General features: G+C 35.6%; 1 protein-coding gene and 1 long non-coding RNA gene across 2 annotated transcripts in view; one reads left to right on the forward strand and one right to left on the reverse strand.

Moving 5' to 3' along the window:
• LOC106061725 (neuroligin 4-like) overlaps window positions 1–23,159 on the forward strand; it is a 65,236-nt gene extending 42,077 nt beyond the window's left edge. The window contains exons 7-10 of the mRNA XM_056035534.1: window positions 64–201; window positions 310–479; window positions 8,035–8,236; window positions 22,514–23,159. Of these exons, the coding sequence (XP_055891509.1) occupies window positions 64–201; window positions 310–479; window positions 8,035–8,236; window positions 22,514–23,010 (1,007 nt within the window). The 3' untranslated portion in view covers window positions 23,011–23,159. The remainder of the gene's footprint in view (window positions 1–63; window positions 202–309; window positions 480–8,034; window positions 8,237–22,513) is intronic.
• On the reverse strand, window positions 13,246–15,354 carry LOC129927266 (uncharacterized). The gene is made up of 3 exons (XR_008778909.1): window positions 14,791–15,354; window positions 14,371–14,439; window positions 13,246–14,008 (listed from the first exon to the last, which is right to left on the reverse strand). It is a non-coding gene; the product is annotated as an uncharacterized LOC129927266 (long non-coding RNA).
• Window positions 23,160–23,429: the final 270 nt, after the last annotated feature.

A 23,429-nucleotide genomic window follows, 5' to 3' on the forward strand; every position in this document is an offset into this window, starting at 1 on the left:
TTCTCTCGGTGACCTCGCTAGTGCCTCAAGAACAATGACACATTTTGTAATCTTTTCATCCAGACATGGCTTGCCTAAGAAGTAAACCCGCTGATCAAGTAGCTCAAGCTGCACTGGCTACACGGGCTGATATAGCTTCCCTGAAGTTCCTTGAGCTCTTCGAGCCTTACGGCCCGTACATTGATGGGATAACTGTTAAAGGTAAAAGTCTACTGTTGATAGACGTAACGTAGCGTGGCGTAGCTTAGGACATTACTTTAAAGAATATCAGGTCATCTTGACTGAAACATTGTTTTGTTTTGATCAAAGGCCAACCGCTTGATGTGATGAGAGCTGGTCAATTCTTCAAGAAACCAATGATTGTAGGAACAACCAGGGAAGAGACTGTCCTGTACATCTATGGAAGCTACAATAAAACTGTCAGCATTGCACAGTACTTGACCTTGCTCCTAATTGAGCGACCTGACAAGTTTTTGGAGGTAAGACAGTTTTACCTAATTATTTTCTGAATCCTTTAAGGAATTGTTGACGGTCGTTAACTAGTAGCACCAAAACTGCTGGTAGACATTTTAACCGCTCTAGGCGTAGTATATTTTAAATTGTAAAACTTGGAAGAAGGTTTCAGTGGCGCTCAGCAAACACAATTCAGGTGGTCAGGATTCGAACTTTAGCCACTCGAGAAGTAGCTGTTCACACTTCCCACTTCTGGGAAAAAAACTATCGCCCTAACTGTACTCCCCCCCCCCAAGCTTCTATTGATCCGTCTTTGAGCTTCAAGAAGTACCATGTCTACTTTGACCAACATCCAGGGCAGACATTAGAGATGGCTAGACGTAGGAAAGTGCTTCAAACTCTCAGAAACATCACCAGGAGTCGAATTAGAGACATTCACGTTGGCACTTCTAGCACGCGACCACTAATTGTTCGGGTCACTCAGTGGGTGGTACATTGATCGTTTTTTTCCACTGAAAATATCTCCTTCCTCCAACTGAATACTGGTCAATTGGAGAATTTCACCATTACATTTTTTTTTCTGAATTTTTCTGTGCTTTCATGATTAAAGGTTACCATTGAGGAACATTAATAAACCAACAGCCAGTCATTGTTTCTGACAAATCAGCCAGCATTAATGTATTTATAGGATTATTATTGAATTTATATTGACAATTACTCCTGTTATCTTGCAAACTCTTCGTGGGCTTAAAAGAAAAGAAACTGGATGGAAACTAGAAACTAGTAACGGGTATTTGGAAAACGGCTAAAACGATTTTTCTAGAAATTTTACTTCTTTGTATTTTTTTCGTGAAAACAACAACTACTTCAATGGCCTTGCTTTGAACAATCTGGTTTAATCATTTTACTTTTTCCAAATATAATCGTTTTAACATTAAATTTAGCTTAATTCTTTACATTTTATACTAAATTAAAACACACTTTAGCGGAAATTCCCGCACTCGACTCAAATGTGTCTTTGTATTCGGTAAAGAAGGGAATAAATAACTAGACGTACATGGACATTTTGTACACCGTCTAATGTAGAAACCATTCGTTGGACTGTTAATAAAAGAACTTGGTTGTACATAGATTACTGGAAAGACTACTTTCATTAATTTACAAGAAACAAGAAACAAGAATAATATTAAAAATATATATTTAAAAAAAAACAATACATCCTTTATACGATTTAGACTTTAGAGCGATTATTTTTCTCTTAATAACTAATGAATGCTAAATTAAGAAAAAAAAGGATTTTTTCCCCCGCTCCATTCCCTCCCCTCCCCCTAACTTAACGTAAAACGCCTGGTGAAGCGAATGTATAAATCTAATACACTTTATAATACTACATTGGTGGGCCTTTATATCTAGACTCTAGACCTACAAGACGAGGTGCAAAATGTTCCTGAACATTAATTTATTCAACACTAGAATCAATAAAGCATTGCGTTCGGAAATTGAAAGCGATTGTCTTTTGAAGAACGCGATAGTCCTTTCAAAATCGATGTTGGATCTAGATCAAGGTCTAGTTCTCTAGCCAAATTTAAATTTACTTATTTTTTACTTTAAAAAAATTATAACGTCCAACTAGAGTTTTCACCATGTGGCCAGCGAGCTAGTAATTCTTTTATATGAAAATCGTTAAAGCCGTTTTTGAGATAAGATTCCACACTCGAGCTTCCAGATTCTATGAAGTTCTGACTTGAATAGAGATATTGTAATGAACAATTATGGATGGGCCGTTTCTTTGAATAGCCCTAAGTTCCTAGTCACATGATGGACGTATGAAAGTCTGTGGATTCCTTCAGACGCCAAACGACTTTAGATCATCATAGAAATGAGATGAATGCAAAGGCATTAGCTATGGTCGGAACAATGTGGCCCACAAAGCAGTTCACCCATATGTACGCAGACAGTTTGAGATCAGTGGCGTGACTGGATGTAGTAACGCTGTGTGCTGCAAGCTGACTAAGGATCGCTGGCGCCTGAGTTTTCCCGTATGATTGACTCCCGAAGCAGAGTTCATACAAAACACAACTTTGATACATTGAACTACATGAGACTCAGCCCGCTAAGATGAAGCAATCAAAGCCAAAAGATTTATTTTTTTGGATTCACATCGCTAGGCCCACTGAGCAGTCACAGTTCAAGGCAAGTTCACCAGGAGAGTAGATGTTAAAAATACATATTGAAGAAAGACCTGTCAATAACAAGAAGTTAAGTTGTCTGTCTGGGAGGGATAAACTGCTTGGCTACCAATCAAGTGGGCTTGAGTTCAAACCCGACTCGAGCTGACCTGTGTTGGCTTAGAGCGCTTAGAGGCAGCACGAAAGCCTTCTCTGCTCACAGGTCAACAAAAGAGCTTGGACCAACCTGTTCTATTTTTTTTAGTATTAAACAACTAATTGCGCTTTTAGAATAAATCTGATTAGCCTAACATCATTGACAATTATCAGATCCGAGGCATTTTTTGTCGACATGGGGAAAGTGAAGTCATTTTGGTGTTGGCTTTTCTGTAACGGTTAAATGTTGAATAAGGTCAAGGTTGTAAAATTAATTTTGTCCTAGCTTGTCAGAGTCAAAGAGCCACTAATGAAGACAGATCTCTATAAATAAAAAGTTATTTTTCATTACACAGAACACTAACACTATAGAAGGTTATTGTAATCCTAACACGTTGATAGTTCCGGCATAGTGACAGTATGTATTCAGGAAATCAAAACACACACACACACACACACATCTACCCACACACACATTTCTCTACGTAACAAACACTTTTGGACAGAGGAAATCCATTTTACTTTCTACAATCTGAAATATAATTTTAAAATGTTTTGCCTGTGTTCCTTTTGGTGCTTTGGTGATAGCTTCGGGGGAACATAACCCATTTACACTTGAATCTAAATAGCTTCATATCAGAATATTTATCTTCATTCTCCAACACGCAAACCCACAGACACACAAACAAAAAAGAGAACTCAGAAGATAAATGCGTCACAAATGTAAAAACTAGACCCCCCCCCCTGGATATTGAAATCCATGTTTTTATTTTCCTATTTTTCCCCAAGTCTAGATTTTAGGAACCCCGATTGAAATGAAGTTAATTTGGTCAAGTGCCTTTCCCTGTTTAAACTTTAATTGGACATGATTTGAAGAAACAAAAAAGGCTTAATGAGTCGTGTCTTTCTGATGAGAATTAGCTTTCGATCTACATCTCTGATTAAATCCAAGTTAAATAAGCTGTATTATCTCTGATAGCTTCTTAAGTAGGGTTTTAACGAGGTCATATATTTTTGGCTGCTATATGGAGATTTGTCATAAATATTATAGAAGATGTACATGTTCAAAGGACTAGGGATATGTTCGCCAGACGATGTGACTGTTACGTGCGCATCTTAGTGTGAATGTGAAATGGTGCGATTGCGTGTTGAAAGGAAGGAAGAATCAAAATGGAGGAATATGAACAAGAAAGTGTTTTCAGTATTAATAAAGATTAAAGTATTTATAAACTGTGATTTGTCGTTTTCATGTCTAAAGAGTCTCATCCAATATGAAGACGTAACAAGTGGCGCCCAACGCAAAGGTAACCCACGTATCCCTCTATTCACAGGGGATCTCCTGTCAGCAGACAGTAGAGATAGTATAGTCTAGATCTAGAGACAGGAGAACATTCGATTCGATATTATTAGTAATCAACTATGGCGGACAAGGCTGAGGTAGCAGCGTTGAAGGAAGAGGGAAGGTTGTTGGAGCTTGAAGGGGCAGAACTAAGAAAATACGTACAAGAAAGGTTAATGGAGAGGGAGAGATTAGCGATGGAAAGAGACAAAGAAAAGGAGAGATTAGATAAGGAGGACAAAAGAGAAAGGGAAAAAGAAAAGGAGAGATTAGCGATGGAAAGAGACAAAGAAAAGGAGAGATTAGATAAGGAGGACAAAAGAGAAAGAGAAAAAGAAAAGGAGAGATTAGATAAGGAGGACAAAAGAGAAAGAGAAAAGGATAAGGAGATAGTAGCAATTGAAAGGGAAAAGAAAAATGAATTGGTCGCCATTGAAAGAGAAAGATTAGCATTTGAAAAAGAGACAGCAGAGAAAAAGTTAAAAACAGACCAAGGAAAAGAGAATGATAAAAGAAAGAGTGACTCTACAGGGAATAAACTGGCAAAATATAAAGGTTTGATATTCAACGAAGACAAAATGGACATAGACATTTTTTTGAAGAAGTTCGAGATAGAAATGAGAGAACTGGAGTACCCTGAAGACAAATGGACATTCTTATTGTCGAGATCATTTACAGCGGAGGTGCTTCAAAAATATGTATGAACCAGGGTAACTACAGCATTGTGAAAGAACAACTACTTAGAACTTTCGGAAAAACAGAAGCTTTCTATCGCCAACAGTTTGTTAATTGTGAGATAGAACCAGAGGATGACCCGCAGACCTTCTTGGACAAAATGAGCAGCCATCTCGATAACTGGATAGAAACCGCTGAGGTAGAAAAAACCTTTGACAGTCTTAAGACATTTCTTATGCTGGACAAAGTGATGTACGAGTGTCAGGAGGAATTAAAAATATTTCTGTTGGAGAGGAAACCAAAATCCATAGAAGACATAGTAAGACTGATAAGGGCTTATAAAGTGGCACATCCCGATAAGAAATTATCTAGAGGCAGTGATATAGAAGAAATAGTTGCCTTTAACAGAACATGTGAGACACAGAATAACTCTCACAGAACAAGGGAGACACAGGATAGACAGTATAGAAGTGGTACATATGAAAGACAAAATGATAGCCGCAACGGAAGATATCAAGGAAACAGACAGGAAAGAAAGGACTGGGAGAAAGGTAGAATAGAGCAAGGCTTATCATTGTCATCTGATACTGGAACATTGGAGATTTTTCAGACATTCGTAGGGAACAAGGCAGCCAAGACCATCAGGGATACTGGGAGCACTATTATTGGAGTGAATAAGAATTTAGTGGAAGACCATGAATATACAGGCGAATCTAGGAAGTGTGTTATGTTTAATGGGAATATTGTACAATTACCGATTGCTAAAGTTAGTATAGACACACCGTATGTTAAGGGGACAGTGGAAGCTTGTGTTGTAGATCAGGGTGAGATAGATTTAATTATTGGGAATATTCATGGGGTGAAAATATGTTCAGTAAGGGAGATTGAGAATTGGAAGAAATATTATGGGATAAAGTCTACGCGAGGTAGAAATGGGAATGTGGAAGAAGACATAAGATCTCATACATCAGATGACATGGGTAGCAGAGAGCACGAGAAGAAAGAATTAACAGATAAGGTAGAAAGCAATGCAATAGGAATGGGTCCAAATCAAAGTAAAGTAAGACAATCAGTGGTACAGGGAAAGCGATATAAACCCACATACAGACGTACTAATCCATACATCTTATGCTTTAATTGTGGGAGAAGGGGGCATATTAGAAGACAGTGTCAACAGTTAATTAGAATTAAGGATTCAAGGTACAATAGTGAAGAGGCGTATACGAGAAAAGAGAGGGATATTAGCAGCCTAGAAAACAGTACAGCTAGATCATTAGGTAGTAGAATCACAATGGGACATCATTGCAAAGGAGGGAAGCGGAAAGGATGGCATGTCAATAATGTTAGAATTATATAGATATGATTAGAAAAGGTAGGAATGATGGACATTATTTATTGTTCTATTCTACAATGAATAAATATATGTGTAATGAATTGAATATTGTTGTTACAATATGCATGGAGCAAGATAGACTTTGTTTGTTAACTATTTGATTGCGACTGGAATGATGGTGTTTTGTACAGGCATACAATTATGAGTGGGGAGTTGTATTGATAGAAATATGATTACTTATAGATAAATGTTAACAGAAGTGGTTTCAATTGCTCATAATAACAGTTATTATTGTGATGAATATAATTGTTATTGAATGTTGGGATTGTATTGGTATTAACATGACATTGTGTTTGATTTTGTTTAGTTATTACATTATGGTTTTATATGTTACCGATTTTTTTAACTTGGAATAGTCTGATAATATATTCAGTGATTTGTATTTTGGACGTTCGATGTGCATCGAACTTGTTAAACAGGGGGGGGGTGTTACGTGCGCATCTTAGTGTGAATGTGAAATGGTGCGATTGCGTGTTGAAAGGAAGGAAGAATCAAAATGGAGGAATATGAACAAGAAAGTGTTTTCAGTATTAATAAAGATTAAAGTATTTATAAACTGTGATTTGTCGTTTTCATGTCTAAAGAGTCTCATCCAATATGAAGACGTAACAGTGACCAATCACTGTATAAAGAGACCAGGATTTATTTTTCAAACTATTTGGTGCCGGATAAACGTTTCTTCCATACCATTTTAGTTATCGTGTCTCAGCTTGAAAAACTGCCTGACTATCTATCAAGGGGGTTCGTGTTCGCATCCCGACTCAAGCTGAGTTTGCTGAACGCCTAAACTAAAGGAAGCATGGAAACCGAACCCAGACAAAATGTATGCCCCTTCCTTAGTAGTTGCCGTAAATAGTGTCTTATTCTACGGTACTAATTAAGCCGATCGATACTTTCCTCTTAGACTTTAATGTTTTATGTGTGTGTGTGTGTGATTTGGCTACCGTGGTGGCTTGTTGATTTGGCATTGCCTAATCCTCTGACCATTCTCTATAGTAGTCAATAGCCATCAAGATCAATCTGTTTCCTTTCTTAGTTTATGGAAACGGTTCCGCGATGTCAACTGCGAAAACAGACACCCCACTTTTGGCATCACGTCATCTCAGTACCCAACCAGTAGAATCGCTAACGAACATCTTTTCCAGAGTCTTGATAATATCGAAATGAGAACCATTGGTACCATTATGCATCTCTGTCAATACTTCAGCCATGCTTACTTTGAGCAGACTATGTTAATGTACCGTCTGCTGATTCCCACACCTTCTTGACGATACTTTGACGACGTTCATCCTGTCCCACTAAGCCTAGTGCGACTTGGTGGCTGCCCCTTTCTCAAAAACATGCTGCCAATCTGGTCATGTTTGTCGAGCGGCAGACGACGTGATGGCTGTCGAATGTATCTAGTGCTTGGCTGTATCGATTCAATGCTGTATCATATTTGTTCACCCAGCATCCTCTTCGTGGGTTCTAAATGTGAAACCTGACTTTATTCTGGGTAGACGGGTCTTTTGAAAAGGACTCTAACCAGCATCCTCTTTGTGGATTCTAAATGTGAAAACTGACTTTATTCTGGGTAGACGGGTCTTTTGAAAAGGACTCTAACTATTTTTTCTTAGAAATTGGACTGTTTATGTAGATCTTTGGGGAAAACCCCTGTAAAATCAATAAAACTGAAAATTCGCAAAACTCGCCGGAAAGACTCCTTGCAATAATGAAGCTTTAGAACATACAAATAGAATGAGAAATCATAGGGCACCAGTTAAAAAAATGTGTGTTACTTGTTATATTCAATATTATCATAAACCTACAAACATCCATGTTCATTATTCTTTCCGTCAATATACCTTTAGATTGCGGAGCACTATAAACCTACAATAACCACAGAGGACCAAAGGGAACTTTTGGTCAATGTAAGTACTGACCTGGTGTTTTGGTGTCCGACCAGAAATCTAACGCGGACACTTCTCGGTCAAGGCATGGGTGACATCTGGATGTATCTATGGGATCACGCCTTCTCGTTTCCTGGATGGGGTCCAGTGACATTCTGTGAAGGTGAGTGTAAAGTTGGTTGACTATTTTTATTTGTTTGTAAGATGACCAGGCAGTCATCTAAAGTAAAAAAAAAAAAAAAGTAAAAGACTAAACATTAAAAGGCAAAAATCTATAAATTCGATTGAGTGATTTCTAAAGTTTTAATGTCTAGTGTACATTTTCATTGTAACTAATTTTGAAACCTAAACATAATAATATTTTATTAAATTGCATCTTAATTTTTTGCATTACAATAAAAAAAAAAGCTCCATTTTCTCAAATTTCGTAATGACACCGTTGCTTTGGCTATTATCACCCAAGCTTTACATCCAGAGGCGTATTGAGATGGGGGGGGGGCAAGGAAGCATGACACCCCGGGCGCCACCCTTAGCCTATATTTCTATGTGATGCTCATGGAAAATGGGTGTGGGGGCACCAATAACGTACCGTGCCCCGGGCTCACGTTTCACTCACTACGCCTCTGGTTTCATCCATATAAACATTTGCATACAATCAAATGTTACTTATAATTTTAGAGTGTTAAATGCATGGCAATATATGTGTTTATATCTTTCAATCAACTCATATTTATAAAACAAAAATGTCTTGCCAACCTCGTGATATTGTAATTGTGTTTCCGTCAGTTATTGGAGATTACCAAGTTCAACTAAGAAATGTCAAGGACGCTTAATTGACCCTCCATGTTGCCAACAAAATAGAAAAAGAAAACTACTGAAGTCCTTAGTTGTTTTTTTTTTTAATGAATTCATTAGCCTAAAATGAACAATTGGGTGCCGTGGCTGAGTAGTTAAGTGCTTGGCTCCGAACCTGAGGTCCTGGGTTCGTATCTCGGTGAGGACTGAAATGTTTAAATCTCGCAATTTTTACGACTCCCCTTTGTCCAGACAACTTAAATGAGTACCTGACTTTCGTTGAAGAAAGTGAAGGCGGTTGGTCGTTGTGCTGGCCAAAGAAACAGATGAACTTAACATCATTTGCCCTATAAAGCGCAAGGTCTGAAAAGAGAGCGTTTCATTTTTGTTTTACAATGAATAGTTATATCCTGGTGTCAAATATATTTTATGAAACTTAACCCCTATTATAATTTGTTATCGATCTAACTAGCAAATATAATCTCTAGATCTAGTTTTCAATGGTACTCCATTTAGATATTAATGTAAAATGAGATTAGTACTGATATTATGGCTAAACATCTATTGATGACGTCATAATATTTTTTTTCTATTTTAGTGAATGAGAGCCACGATCTAGTTCTAGTTCTAAGCTAATTTATTGTGAAAATTATTACACTGAATTTCACATACCGTTTGCAGCCAGTGGATCGTAGTCTCAACTCTGCTTAATTATGACCGCTAGTTAGTTGCCTATTAGTTTTGAGTTGTGCCACTGTCATAGAGTGAGAGTCTAATGCTAGCTCCATTACGAGTTGATTCCGTGCTAGAAACGGAAGAGCGAGAAACATTTGATTCTGTGTCTCTAAAAAAAAATTTATCGTAGAGCTGTTTCAACAACATAACTTAATAACACTTTATTTCGTACACCAGATACACTAAATAATTGAACCATGGAACTATACTAATGGAACACCAGCTTCGAGTTTTTTACAAAGACAAAGAGAGTCGAAGTGCCGTCGCGCATCTTTTTTCGCGCACCATACCAATTTGAAAAATCGATGAGGATGCCAAAGAAGAAATTTACTCCGAGAGCCACTTGGATTGACCTTCATTGAGAGTAAAACTTCCCCACACTATATTTTATTAGATCTGTAAAAACTTTATCCATTTTCTGACTATCTGATAAAATAGATACAATTTCCCTGAATAAGAGATCGTCACAAAAGTTATTTTTTTCGATCACCCTATAAAATGCCACTTATTTTCCAAAAAATAGAATCTAAATTCCGAAAATACAATCTTTCAGTGTTTCTGTGTTTGGTTTATTTACACTAAATCTGGATGAAGACCTGTCTACTGTTCCGCTAAATGCGTATTTGTTACGATATACTAAATTGCACGAAATAAAAATAGGAGGCCTAATACAGTTTTGACACTCCAAGCTACGCATTTCTAATCCTTTTTTTTTTTTTATTATTATCGAAAGGACTAGGCTATAGGCATACACGTCTCGTGGGAAACAAAGAAAAAGTTAATCTTGATAATATTGTAGCCTAAATAAAATGACAAAAAAAAAAAACAAAAAAAAAAACAACTATAGACTAATCTAAAATGAAATAGATCTAGAGCTAGATTTTCTTGGACGAATGATATAAAATAAGTATAAATAATAAGTCATATGAATCTGATAGATCTAAAACAAATACTGATAGAGTCATTCATTAATTAATTATTAGAATTACTTGACTACCAACTGGGTATTTTTTATTGCCAAAATACAATGTATTTTATGTGCATTTATTAAAAACAACAACCAAAAATTAAGCGTTTGACGCAACTAGATCTAATATTAGTAATATATAGATTCTAGTTCTAGATCTAGATCCAGAAAGCTACTTCTCTAATTCAGTTTTCTAGTTTAATTCTAGTTAGATCTAGATGTCTAGACCAGTAGATCTAAATCTAGCCAGGGTTTTTGTCATGGAATAGATTTATAAAACTTCAGCCACCTACTGATCACGATATGACAGATAGGCCTACTCTCTCTACTACTAGACTCTACATCTAGATCTAGTACTAGTAGATCACTACATTTGACTAGATGATTACTAGATCACAGTAAAATTCAATGTGTACTTCCGACTTTAGCTCAACAAACAAGTCTACTCCAAAGTATAGATCTACTAGTAAAGTCACAAAGTGTAAAGGATCATTATATATTCACATAAAAAAAATTATAGGCCTAAAGGCCTAAATGAATCGAATAATCAGTCACTAATTTGACTAATCAGTAATCTAAATTGTTGTTTTTTTTAAATGGCAAGTGTTATTGATGACTTCTGACTTGTAAACCAGTTGCAGAGATTCTAGTTTTTATTTTGATGGCATGTTACGATATATCAATGATATTTAGATAAACGCAAGTACCTAGTGGAACAGACAGAAGGACCATTTAATATAAGGCAAAGAAGTAAGATGTTTATAATCCATCAAACTATGATCAAACTCACAGAGGACTTGTGTCATTTGTGACGGCATTTCATGCATTTACAGAAGCTACAAACTATTCTACAAAAATGATAGGCTTGTCTTTGATTCCGAAGACTTATGAGGAATGCTATGTTTCCAGTGGCTACTCAGCCCCAGCTGTGACCTACATATTATGCCACACTGAGCACAGGCATAACCATTGTCCACCTGTGGTAGAATCAGTTGTTTTTTTCTTTTTGCCGTCTATCCTCGGCAATTAATTTTTATTGGTGTATACCACACCTTTGTAAGTGACCTCCAGCTGTCTCATTCTGAAGCTGTATGCAACCAGGTGCTCTCTTATTCTATGTCAGTTAAAGCAAGTTGGCGCCTTAGCTTGTCTTTAAAGCATTTCTGTGGTACCTCTTTATGTGCATATGACATGTTAGGCAAATAGCTTTTGCCTATCGGAAGGCCATTTCGGAATATATAGGTGTTTAAAATGAAACTCCAAACATCTGGACTTCCATTAACCAAGAAAATAATCTTAGGATTCAAAGAGACGACACTGGCATTTCAGCTAAGACAATCAGTAAAATTAATAGCAACTTTAATTGCAGTCCACCAAACAAGATAAAAAGAAACAAGTGTGGCTTCAATAGCATTGATGATATTTAGTTTACTTTTATCTCATTTACTAGTATTACTATTTCATTGACTAAGGTTTTTTATTGTCAAATATGCATAAGTACATGTACTAGTTCCTGCAATTTGATGAAAAATAATAATTAAATTGTGTGTAGTCTATATACAAATGTTTATAAGAGATCACAGCTTCTAAAACATAATTTACTTAATTTCAAAACTATGATTTTGTGTTCTGACTCTACTCTAAATAAATTATATTTTATTTTAAGAATGCAAAGTTGGAAATTCTGTTCTGATGAAAAAAAAAAATTAAAATAAAGTAGATGTTTATGGTTTCTTTGTATTTATTTTTAAATTATTTATTCATTAAAAATTAATTGTTCATTAACATTTACTTGAAGTAAAGATCAAAAACACAAATTCAATACATGATTAGCTCTCAATTCATGCAGATCACAGCCCATCACTTAAATGTATTTACTGTCAATTCTACACACTATTCATTTCAAAATGTTGCTTTAAATTGTTATATGACACAATCAAAGTACTGGTACCTCACATTGATGTAGGCCTAAAGCACCTGAAATAATGACAAATTTTCATTCAATAACTTGTACTGTCATTTATTATCAGACGTGTTAAAACTAATGACCTGTATCGTCATCATTGGCCTCCTTCAGTCGTAGAAAGACTAAGGTTTCATCTCAGAGCACACTTGCTCATGTGGCTGTGGAGCCCTATTTTGGAGACACTCCCGTCCACAGATAGCACAGGTTAAGCTGGCTTTTGCTTCGGTGGTAGAGGAGCTGGCCGTTTTTCGGACTGTACGTTTTTCTTCCTGAGCTGAGACCTATGTACTTTCACTGTCCATAGCTTTCTTGGTCACTGTCTCTCCATCTGTTGCGGTCTAAAGCTATGTCTTCCCAATTGTCAGTATTGATGTTCACTGATTTGAGGTCACGTTTTATTACATCTATGTAATGGAAGTGGGGGCGACCAGTTTTTCTTGTGTCAGTAGTGTGTTAAAACTAATGACCTGTATATATAATTTATTAAGCAGGAGCATCAACAAATCTTGAACAATAATTGTCTACAGAAAAACTTTATTCTTATCCAAACAATATACATTTACAATGTATTTGAGCAAGTTAATTTATATTTATACAAATCTATATGGCCTAAAGATTATAGCGTATTTTGATGTGTGAATACCAAGTTACATTATTACATGAAAATAGTGTACTCATTTTTAAAATATTCTGGGTAATAAAAATAAAAAACTAATGATACAATAAAATTGAAGCATTAGTCAAAAAAAGAAAAATTTCACTCAAGATCTATGTGAACTCTGCTTGAAAAAAATCATTTTGAAATTAATTTTAAAAAAAATTATGGTTCTTTAGTCAATGGAATGATAGCAGCAATTATTTAACGATTTCATGATTATCCATTCATTTCAATATACTTATAACTGAAAAATAATTCATAAGGTTTAGATAAAACCATTTGAAATAATGATTATAATTTTTTTCTTAATTTGCTTAATTCAAATCTAATATAAACAAGATTTCCTCTGTCAAGAAACTTATGAGGGAACAACATGCATGTTGCAAAGGGAATTAAGAATATTTAATTGATGTTGCTTTTTTTTTTGCCAACATTTTAAACCTTTGCACCAGGTTTTAGTTTTAAGGAGAATGCACCATATTTTATATGTTAACTTTTGTTAGTTTCTTATTTTAATTTTAAAAAAGTAAAATTTCCCTTACCACTCATCTACTGCACTCCCTCTTGTTTTAATGGGGCTCAGATTAATAGTTTTCAAGTACAATATCAAACAGATTTAAAGATATACTAAATCCAAACCTGTTGGCTGAATGACAGGATATACATAAATATGTATACAGCTTACAGTATAATATATATATCTTAAATTAAAATTGGTCCAAGACTTTTAATTTGCAACATGATGGGATTTTCCTTTCTGGTGGTGCTATGCAGGAGTCCAAGAATCTCATCTTTTCTCATAACAGAAAGTTATCTAGTTATAAAAATAAATAAAAGGATTTAAAAAAAAATAAAAAAATATGTGTGACATATGTGTTGACCATGCTAAACGTATATATGTTATTAATTATAGTTATATAATTTTGCCATTCTAAAAATAGTCTGTACCTAAAAGGAGCTACTGCGTTAATGTGTAGACATGGCCCTGACCTTAATAGTTATGAATTATTACTATAGGTGAAGGCAGATGTTCAGTTAATTTGATGCACATTGAACTAATCTAAAAGCAACTATAACATATATTATGATTTACATTTTCATGGAAAACTAGTTTTTCAAAAATACAAGTACTTCAGCTTATGAGAAAAGTACATGGGAAAAATTGCAGTACCTTACCTTTAAGAGGTGCAACCAATCATTGACTTTTCAGGAATGCATGCCTTTTTCTTGCATTTCCAAACATAACTGTAATTATACAATTAGGCATATTGGTTAATTTCTTTTGAAAACATTAAAATTAAAAAATAATATTATTAAATTGAAAATGTTGTTGTATCAAACATACAAATTATCAGACAATTTTGCCTAATTTCATCAAACAGTTTATTGTAAAGGAATGGCCTGCACAACAGCCAAGGTATATTAGGCATTCATGAAAGATGAATGTGCTTAAGAGTGTTATAAATTGAAAAAAAAAACTAGAGAAAAATGTTAAATTCCATCCCAGATATTTGGATGTTGCTTGACCATGAAAATCACACAATTCATAAAACATCTATAAGATAACTAAAATAAAAATTGTATAGTAGTACTTACATTAAATATTGAATGGATGCCCAGAGAGTAGAAATAGTATAAGTATGATCCTTGAGCCATTCTGGTACATCATCAGAACTGGTTGCCATGGTTCTACTTGTTAATAACTGAAACATTACAAACATTTTTTTTTATTTATAATTTATCACAGACTAGAATAGAAATGTTGCCAGGAAAAATACCAATGGTTAGAATACACCTGATGCTACTTTTGTAGCCTTATTACTGGTTAAAATGCACCAAAACTTCATTAATTAAATCTGATAAGAAACATATATGTATCACACAAGTTCAAGTTTTATCAGAGTGTCATAGCAAATAATTAACTAGATATGTGAGTTTTATATTAAAGTACTGAATTTCAGGGGATAGATCCAACTTGACACCACATCATTTATTATTTCATGAACTCATGGGTCTGGGTATGGCATGGAATGGAAACTATTATTTAATATATATGGGGTGTAGGCAAGGCATGGATTATAAATTGTCTTGTATAGATTAGATTGGGTAAAACTGCCAATCGAAGGTAACTTTTACTGATAGATCTGGATCAGTTATAAATTTATGGGACCTAGGCCTACATAAATTTTATCTTTTATTTATATATTTTATGTACATATATAACTAGTCTAGAATCTATAATTATATCTTAATAATAATTTTTGTAGATGTCATATAATATCTAACATATTAAGTATAGATCAGTAGATTTAGAATTTTAGCTAGTGGAATATTTTTATATCCTAATCAGAACTGGATCTATATATCTAGAATTTAGATCAGTAGATTTAGTATTTTAAGGTAGTAAAAACTTTTATATTCTAAATCTAAACTGGATCTAGATCTAATTATTCTAGAAGCTTAGATCTAGAAGACTAGTTGTCAAGATTTGACTACACTATGGCTAATGCACTAGCTTAGTAGGCCTACTAGATAGATCAAGAGACATAGTACTAATAGACTCGTCTTGCCTCGTTGGGCCTCTCAAATCAGCTACATACTTTAGAGACAATTTAGGAAGGTGAATATCGATCCAATTCAAAGATCTACAATCTACATGTTAGAGTCTAGCTAGAGATGCTAGATCTAGACAATCTAGTCTAGAAGGCTTATCAATAAAAAATAAAATCAATCATTTCTAAAGTTTGTAAAATTATATGTAGATCTAATCTATCTATTTATAATATAATAAAAATCTATGTCTACTTTTTAAATATTTAAAATGATATGGCTGATGATATTAATTATTTTAATTGAGACATTGACATACTGTCACATACAAAGTAACAAAATAATTAGATCTTATACTAACTCATAGACTCATACCGTATCGTATTAAACCTTCGAGTTTACATTCCACTATCTTGACTTGACTATATTGACTAAATAAAGGGCACTATGATTATAGATGTAGATTATTATCTATGAAGATGATGTTTATCTACTGGTAGATCTATAAGTAGTATCGTCACTTTAAGTATAATCAGTATAACCACTGCATTCGTTTCATTCACTGTCTCAGCTGTATCAATAATCGTGTGAATGAGTGAATGTGATGTCTAGATTTAGATAGAATTGATAGATTATAGATCTACTATTAAAAAGTATTAATATACTAACTATAGTGTCTATACTATAGTATAGCCAGTATGACTCGTATGAGTATACTCATGATGATATACTGTAAAAGTGTATAATAGTAAGTAAGTATAGCTATACAGACTAGATGATCGATAGATCTAGACTCTAGACTCGATATATTCTATAATAAATATTCATATTGACAATTATTATTATTGATCTCATGTATGGTCTAGATCTAGATAAAATAGAGTGGATCTCATGACTGTCTACATTAGATCTATTGATTTTTTTTTAAAACGTTAAATAAATCTAGACCTTAGTCTTTAACTTTAGTCTAGGTCTAGGTGTTGTAGATCTATATTATTCTAGATATTATACAAGAGATCTAGATCAATATAAGTTTCGGTTTTTTAAAAATTCGCATTCGAAATTTTAAATACCCAGATTTAAGTATTTATATACCCATATTGGTAGGTCCGAGTTAATCATTTATTAGATCTATTAAAGCATGTCTATATAAAAGATTATTATTTTAAAAATATATTATTATATAAAAGATATAGTTATGAATATTTACTTTAAAAAATTAAACAAAATGAATTTTTCCCTTTTGCCAATTAACACTCTGGCTAGCAAAAAGGATGACTCCTCAATACTGTGAAAAGACGATAACTGCATGAGTTGGTTTGGAATTGTATTTTGTAAGACTAATTTTCAAACATATCCTTCATGAGAGAGAACGAAAAAAGGTTGTCAAAAAAAAAAAGCTGGCTGGACTACGCAAATAATGGACCAGCCTCTCTCTCTTGATATCTTGTTAAGAACATTGGTGACCGGGAAAGTGGATGGTTTGGTTGCGCGGGACAGATGATAAAAATGACATGTACATAAAAAAAATTCCAGATTTTGTGTAAAATACCCAAATGAGGAAGTACTGGAAACACCTATTTTAACGAAGTGGCCTTAAAAAAAAATCTTTTGTGACGATCTCTTATTCAGGGAAATTGTATCTATTTTATCAGATAGTCAGAAAATGGATAAAGTTTTTACAGATCTAATAAAATATAGTGTGGGGAAGTTTTACTCTCAATGAAGGTCAATCCAAGTGGCTCTCGGAGTAAATTTCTTCTTTGGCATCCTCATCGATTTTATTGGTATGGTGCGCGAAAAAAGATGCGCGACGGCACTCTGATCATAAAATCTCGAAGCTGGTGTTCCATTAGTATAGTTCCATGATTGAACTATTTAAAATGTTTCCACCGAGTGTATAAAAAAAAACCTCCAATTATGGAGTTGGACCCTAACCACTGCCCCATTTACACCTCATATAAGCGAAGTATATTTATATCACTCATCATCTCTTGGGGCGTGAGTCCACACGACTCTAATGGGTACCTGACATAAGTTGGGAAAGTCAAGACGGTTGGTCGTTGTGCTGGCCACATGACACCCTTCGTTAAACTTAGGCCAAAGAAACAGAGGAGCTTTACATCCTCTGCCCCCATGGAGTGCATGGGTTCTTTAACGTCATCTCTTGCAATAAACAGAGAAAACGAGCAAAAAAAAAATCAAAGCAAAGGGAAAGTGTGACAGGTGGGGAAATGTGACGTGTGTTTGGCGCGTTTAATGTCTAGGGGATGATTATTTTTAAGGCTATCACACACCAACCTATCAGCATGTGAATCGGGAGCAGACACGCAACGAGTCAAGCAATGAAAGATAGATACAAAAGTTAAAAATGAAGAATATTTATTTACATAAATATACATATAAGAATAAAAGGGGGGAGGGTTTGCATCTATCTCTAGTGAATACTATGTTTAATCATCACTCTTGCACCTAATAAGAGAGTATGTCACTTTGTCCTCTGACTTAGCTGGTTGTCCTGTTGATGTCGCAGCTGGCTGTGTCCTGGCTTGAGGTTCTGCAGCTGGAGGTGGCGCTCTAGCAGATAGAGGGACGCCGGTGATATAGTTCTTGTGGAGTCTCAATCCCCAAAATCTAATATCTGTAGTGGGCACAGTAGGGCGGGTGGCCGGCTACCGTGGGCACAAGGTTACTGCGGGCAGAGCTGATCTGCCGTGGGCAGCGTAATTGACAGGATATGTCCAGTGAGTTGCAGAGGGTTGGCGTAGCTATGACGTCTCACACAGATCTGAATCTATAGGGACGTCGCACCTAATAGCTTGACAGGTGGGCTGTCGAATAGGCGGGCAATGCCGATAGCGCCAGGTGGTAGAGTTGAGTAGATCTCAGTAGGCAAGTGCAGTGCTGAATAGCACTAAGCACATAAATAGGTAAATAGGCAGTAGGTGATTCTCGATAGCAAATAGATAGGTGATTAATCCAATAGATAAATAGACAATAGGTGATTCTTGATATCAAACAAATAGGTGATTAATCCAATAGATGAATAGGCAGACACCTGAGGGAGGCTGCGGATAAATAAAGACAAGTTAGGACATGTCTCTCATGCATCTTATCGATGCCCTCGACTGAGGTGCATTCGTCAGACTGGTAAAATTGCTTTAGAGCACAATGGGGAGATGATGACAAATGTGATTGGGAAAATAGATGGCTGATAGTAGCAATATAAAAATGTACATAAAAGGGAAAGTAATAATATAAAAATGTACATAGAAGGGGAAATAATAATCTCAAATAAACAACACAGGTGGATAGAGAAAGAAGGGGGGGGGATGGGTGGTGGTCAGCGACCCAGATGGTTTGTTTACATATGTCCGTGGGTCGAGAACAATGAAGCGTGCTTGAATGGAGAGGGTGTCCCTTCAAGCGGCGCAACTCTCATTAGAGTAAAATGAGTACAGGGGAGACAATTCACTACAGGGGAGATAACTCGTATCTCTTTTCTAGACGCAGTATTAGTGCGCTAGTAAAATTATCACGGTTGTCAGCCGAGATAAAGGAAATAGACTAAGATGTACAAATATATACATGGTTGCATCAACGATCAATTGAGCAACGTAGCCTTAATAGATTAATGCAATACATAAATAAATACATAGGACATGTTTATGTTTTCTACTTACGCCAGTGAGAAATACACATTGCACTAATTAAATAGAAATGAAATAATAAACTACACATGATAAAATCCAATGGAAATATACACAGAGTAATTAAGATGGAACTTGTGATTAAGTTCGGCTTACCACCAGGTATTCCTCTAGGAGTGAGAATAAATGATATAGTCCAGACTCGATAGCTCAGCTCGAATGAGAAGTGAAAGAGAGACTAGCCTGATTTAATTTACCTTATATACAAAGGCCTGGAAAATGTGGGCGGACACAGGAAATGTCCTAGGCTAAGATTTATCTTACACGTGGGTGGATTTGACTCTAGGTGGGAGCCGCACCTTGGAATATCACGCGGTGTGTTGACCAGGGTAATCTCTTAGATCAAAGAGATACTTAGGAGAAGGGGGGGGGAGGAGTGACTTGCATTCCACACAAGGTGGTGTCCACTGCGGCTGTCAGACATCCTGTCGATAAGATCAAAGTCTGTGCGTATCTTTGCCCCGGTCAAGGGAAGATAACTCGAAAGACGTGGCCTAGCTATCTCCAATGTGGTCAACTAAGTCTAGCCTGGAGCGGAAAAGGTGGCGGGGGTGAAGAATTTGGGGGTAGGATGGGGAAATAATTAAAATAAAATAAATAAATAAGGAAAAATAATAATTAATGCGGTGATAATTTAGAGTGACTCTGACAGCGAGTTTTTGACTTGTCACAGAAAGAACAAAGAAAATCACTGCCTTATATCTCAATACTTCAGAAATTAGCTCCCTTATTTCTATTGAAAAAAAAAATTAATTACCACTAATTAATGAACTAATTGTTGTTTTTTTTATTTGATTCGTGTATTGTCATCGACTATGAATACTTATGCGAAATTTCAATTTGCTCCAAGAATTGAAATTGGGATAAAAAAAAACGTCTACAAAACGTTATAAGGGAAATAACTCCACAAAGACAGCCATATCTCTTAATAAATAGAATATTTATTTCCCATTTTTTATATCAAACAAAATAATTAATTACCTATAATTAATAAAAAAAAAATATTGATTCATATTTTGTTAGGTACAACAAAGAATTGTGTAAAGTTTGAACTTGATCCTAGAATGTGATGTTGAAGAAACAATGTGTATAAAACTTGCATCAGACTGACAGAGGGAATTGATTTAAGCTTTGTAATAACTGAAGCTTAGGGTCAAGGCAATCAATAGTCATTCCAATACTTTACAACCAATCTGAACATTTGCAGGCATTCATCCACTAATCTCCCTCCCAATGTGCTCAGATGTTCCCTCCAAAGTTCTAAATGTGGCTGACAGGGGTATCCAGGGGCCAACTTAAGAACCAGCTGATTATTTCAAAGAGCAAATCAAAAACAAGGTTTCTCAACGGAAGCTGTACATACCCTTGGGGGCTGATTTTTTCTTGTTTAGTTCCGCTAAGTCTTCTAGTCGATAGAATGATTTTTCGTTTAAAAACGAAGCTTAGCGAGTTTTAGATCCGTGTGCGTGTGTTTGTGTGCCAGTGTGCGTGTGTTTGTGTGCCAGTGTGCGTATGTTTGTGTGCCAGTGTGCGTGTGTTTGTGTGCCAGTGCCTTCATGTGTCCGTTTTTTCTTTCTTTTCTTTCATCCATTCAACCATTGACCCTTATTAAATGTATTTTTTACCAGTTATTCCCCCCCCCCCCCAAAAAAAAAAAAAAAAAAAAAGAATATAGCTATTAAAAATGAAAAACAGAGTTAAAGTCTCGAGTAATTGTGTATTGTCTGTTCTTATTTTCTTACCAATGAAGATACACAAGATTTCTCTTTTGGGTAAAGAACGACTGGTACTAACTATAGATATAGAACGTAGAATGAAATCAGTCATTAGAAATCGTTTAGTCTTTACATATACTTTTAAATCCATGGATTGATCATTTTCATTTCTCATTTGGTTGTATCTAAAATGTTTCACATGTTTCGGATATTCCTTCAGATTTAACTCGTTCTCTCCTAATTAAAGATATCATCTTATCATCGTTGATTTGATCCTAGTAAATGAATTTTTTTTATATAAACTTTAATTCGTGTCATATAAAAAGTGCACGCATTCTCCTAAACATAATATACCAAAAGTAAAATTTTCTAATTACAAATAAATATGTTATTGAAGTTGAATGATAACAGGATAGAACATTCAAATGGAAAAACGAACAATTCTGTCAGAACGTGAGAAATAATTACGGAGATAAAGAGTTAAAGATACTTACATCCTACCCAAAACTTTCACAGGACGATGGGGGATGGTCGCGGGCTGGGAGTGAACCCATCGAGTCCATCAATCGACACTTAAGATTGCATCCCTCACGACCAGGCGGCCAACTAAAGTAGAAGAGTAATACACTGAACACGACCAGGCGGCCATCTAAAGTAGAAGAGTAATACACTGAACATTCAAATGCGAAAAAAAAAAGAGGAAATAAATTTTATTGAGTGATTTATAAATTTTAATGTCTAGTGTAAATGTTCATTGTAATAAATATAAAAACATTATGAAATAAATCTATAAATATCTTTTTTTATTTAAATTGTAAAGTATCTTAATTTTTTGCATGAAAGCGTGGGAAGCGTGGTCGAGAGGCTAAGTGCGCTTAAACATAGCTTGGCTTGGGCTCGAGGTTCAACACCCGACTCGGGCAGAGTTGTGTTTACTTAGCGCCTAAAGGCAGCACCGAAAACCAACTCCTAGATACCCTATCCCCCTCCCTCTCCACCGGTCCACAACTGAGATTGGACTAAAGCGCTCTGAGCATACTATAAGCATGAAAGTAGCGCTATATAAAAACTGTAATAATAACAATGACAATTTTCTGTCAAAAACTGTTTTCTTTCTTTTTTTAAAAAACAAAGCCCATTTTTATTTAAATCTATTATTTGTTATTAATTAAGAGTAAATTATTCACTCTTACAAAACCGATATCAGCTTCATAAGGAGGAATTGTCTATTTTTTAAAAAGTATTTCTTTAAGTTTTACTCGTTACGCGACGACTTAACGTTTATCAATGCAGTTTGATCATAAAACTTGACGGTAAATTTTGTGTTGTGTTATCTCTCTCCAGGTCGTGTGTGCCACGGCACTGAGATCGTGTACGTCTTTCACACGGCCGCCAAAGGAAACTTCACCTTCACCAAGGAGGAAGAGCTTCTCAGCTCGAGTATCATGCAATACTGGACCAACTTCGCATGGACTGGCGACCCGAACATCGGTCACCAAGGTGCCAGACAGGAGGTCAAGGGCGCCGGCGTGGGTTCAGCGTCTTTGAAAGTTTTGAGTGGTCTCGAAAGAACTCTGGCCAAAGAGCTCAGCGATAAAACTGGAGTGCATCCCAAACATGGAGAAGTCGCGAGAGTGGCTCTCGAGATAGAGGCCTCCGTCGATAGCCAGATATTTTCCAAGAGGACATTCAAAGGTTCCCAGCTGGTGTGGCCCAAGTATAGTGGTGGCACCGGGTGGACTGCCTTGCATTTCCAGGTCCCACAGAACCAGATTATTGAGGACTACAAGGCAGACCGATGCAATTTCTGGGACAGTATTGGTTATTCTGTTCCAAAATGACAAAAGCTTTAGGATCAATAATTATTTCACGTTTTTCTGTTCTGTGTAAATGTTTTGATGCAGCCAGATGTGAGGAGTTAACACATTGGTTCTAATTTTTTTACTACATTTTAAAGAGCTGCGTAAAGTCAATAAACCAAAATACTATCTGCATTGGATTCTATTCAACACTCTGTCTCATCATCTCCCATCTTAAAGTGTTTATCACTTTCTCTGTGTCTGTTTGTCTCTCTCTCTCTCTCTCTCTCTCTCTCTCTCTCTCAAACCATCACTCTCTCACTCTCTCTCTCAAACCACACTCTCTCACTCTCTCTTTCTCAAACCATCACTCTCTCACTATCTCTCAAACCATAACTCTCTCTCACTCTCTCTTTCTTAAACCATCACACTCTCACTGTTTCCATCTTTATATATCCCTT

The sequence above is a fragment of the Biomphalaria glabrata genome, chromosome 7 (genome assembly GCF_947242115.1).
Source record: "Biomphalaria glabrata chromosome 7, xgBioGlab47.1, whole genome shotgun sequence".
Taxonomy (NCBI): domain Eukaryota; kingdom Metazoa; phylum Mollusca; class Gastropoda; family Planorbidae; genus Biomphalaria; species Biomphalaria glabrata.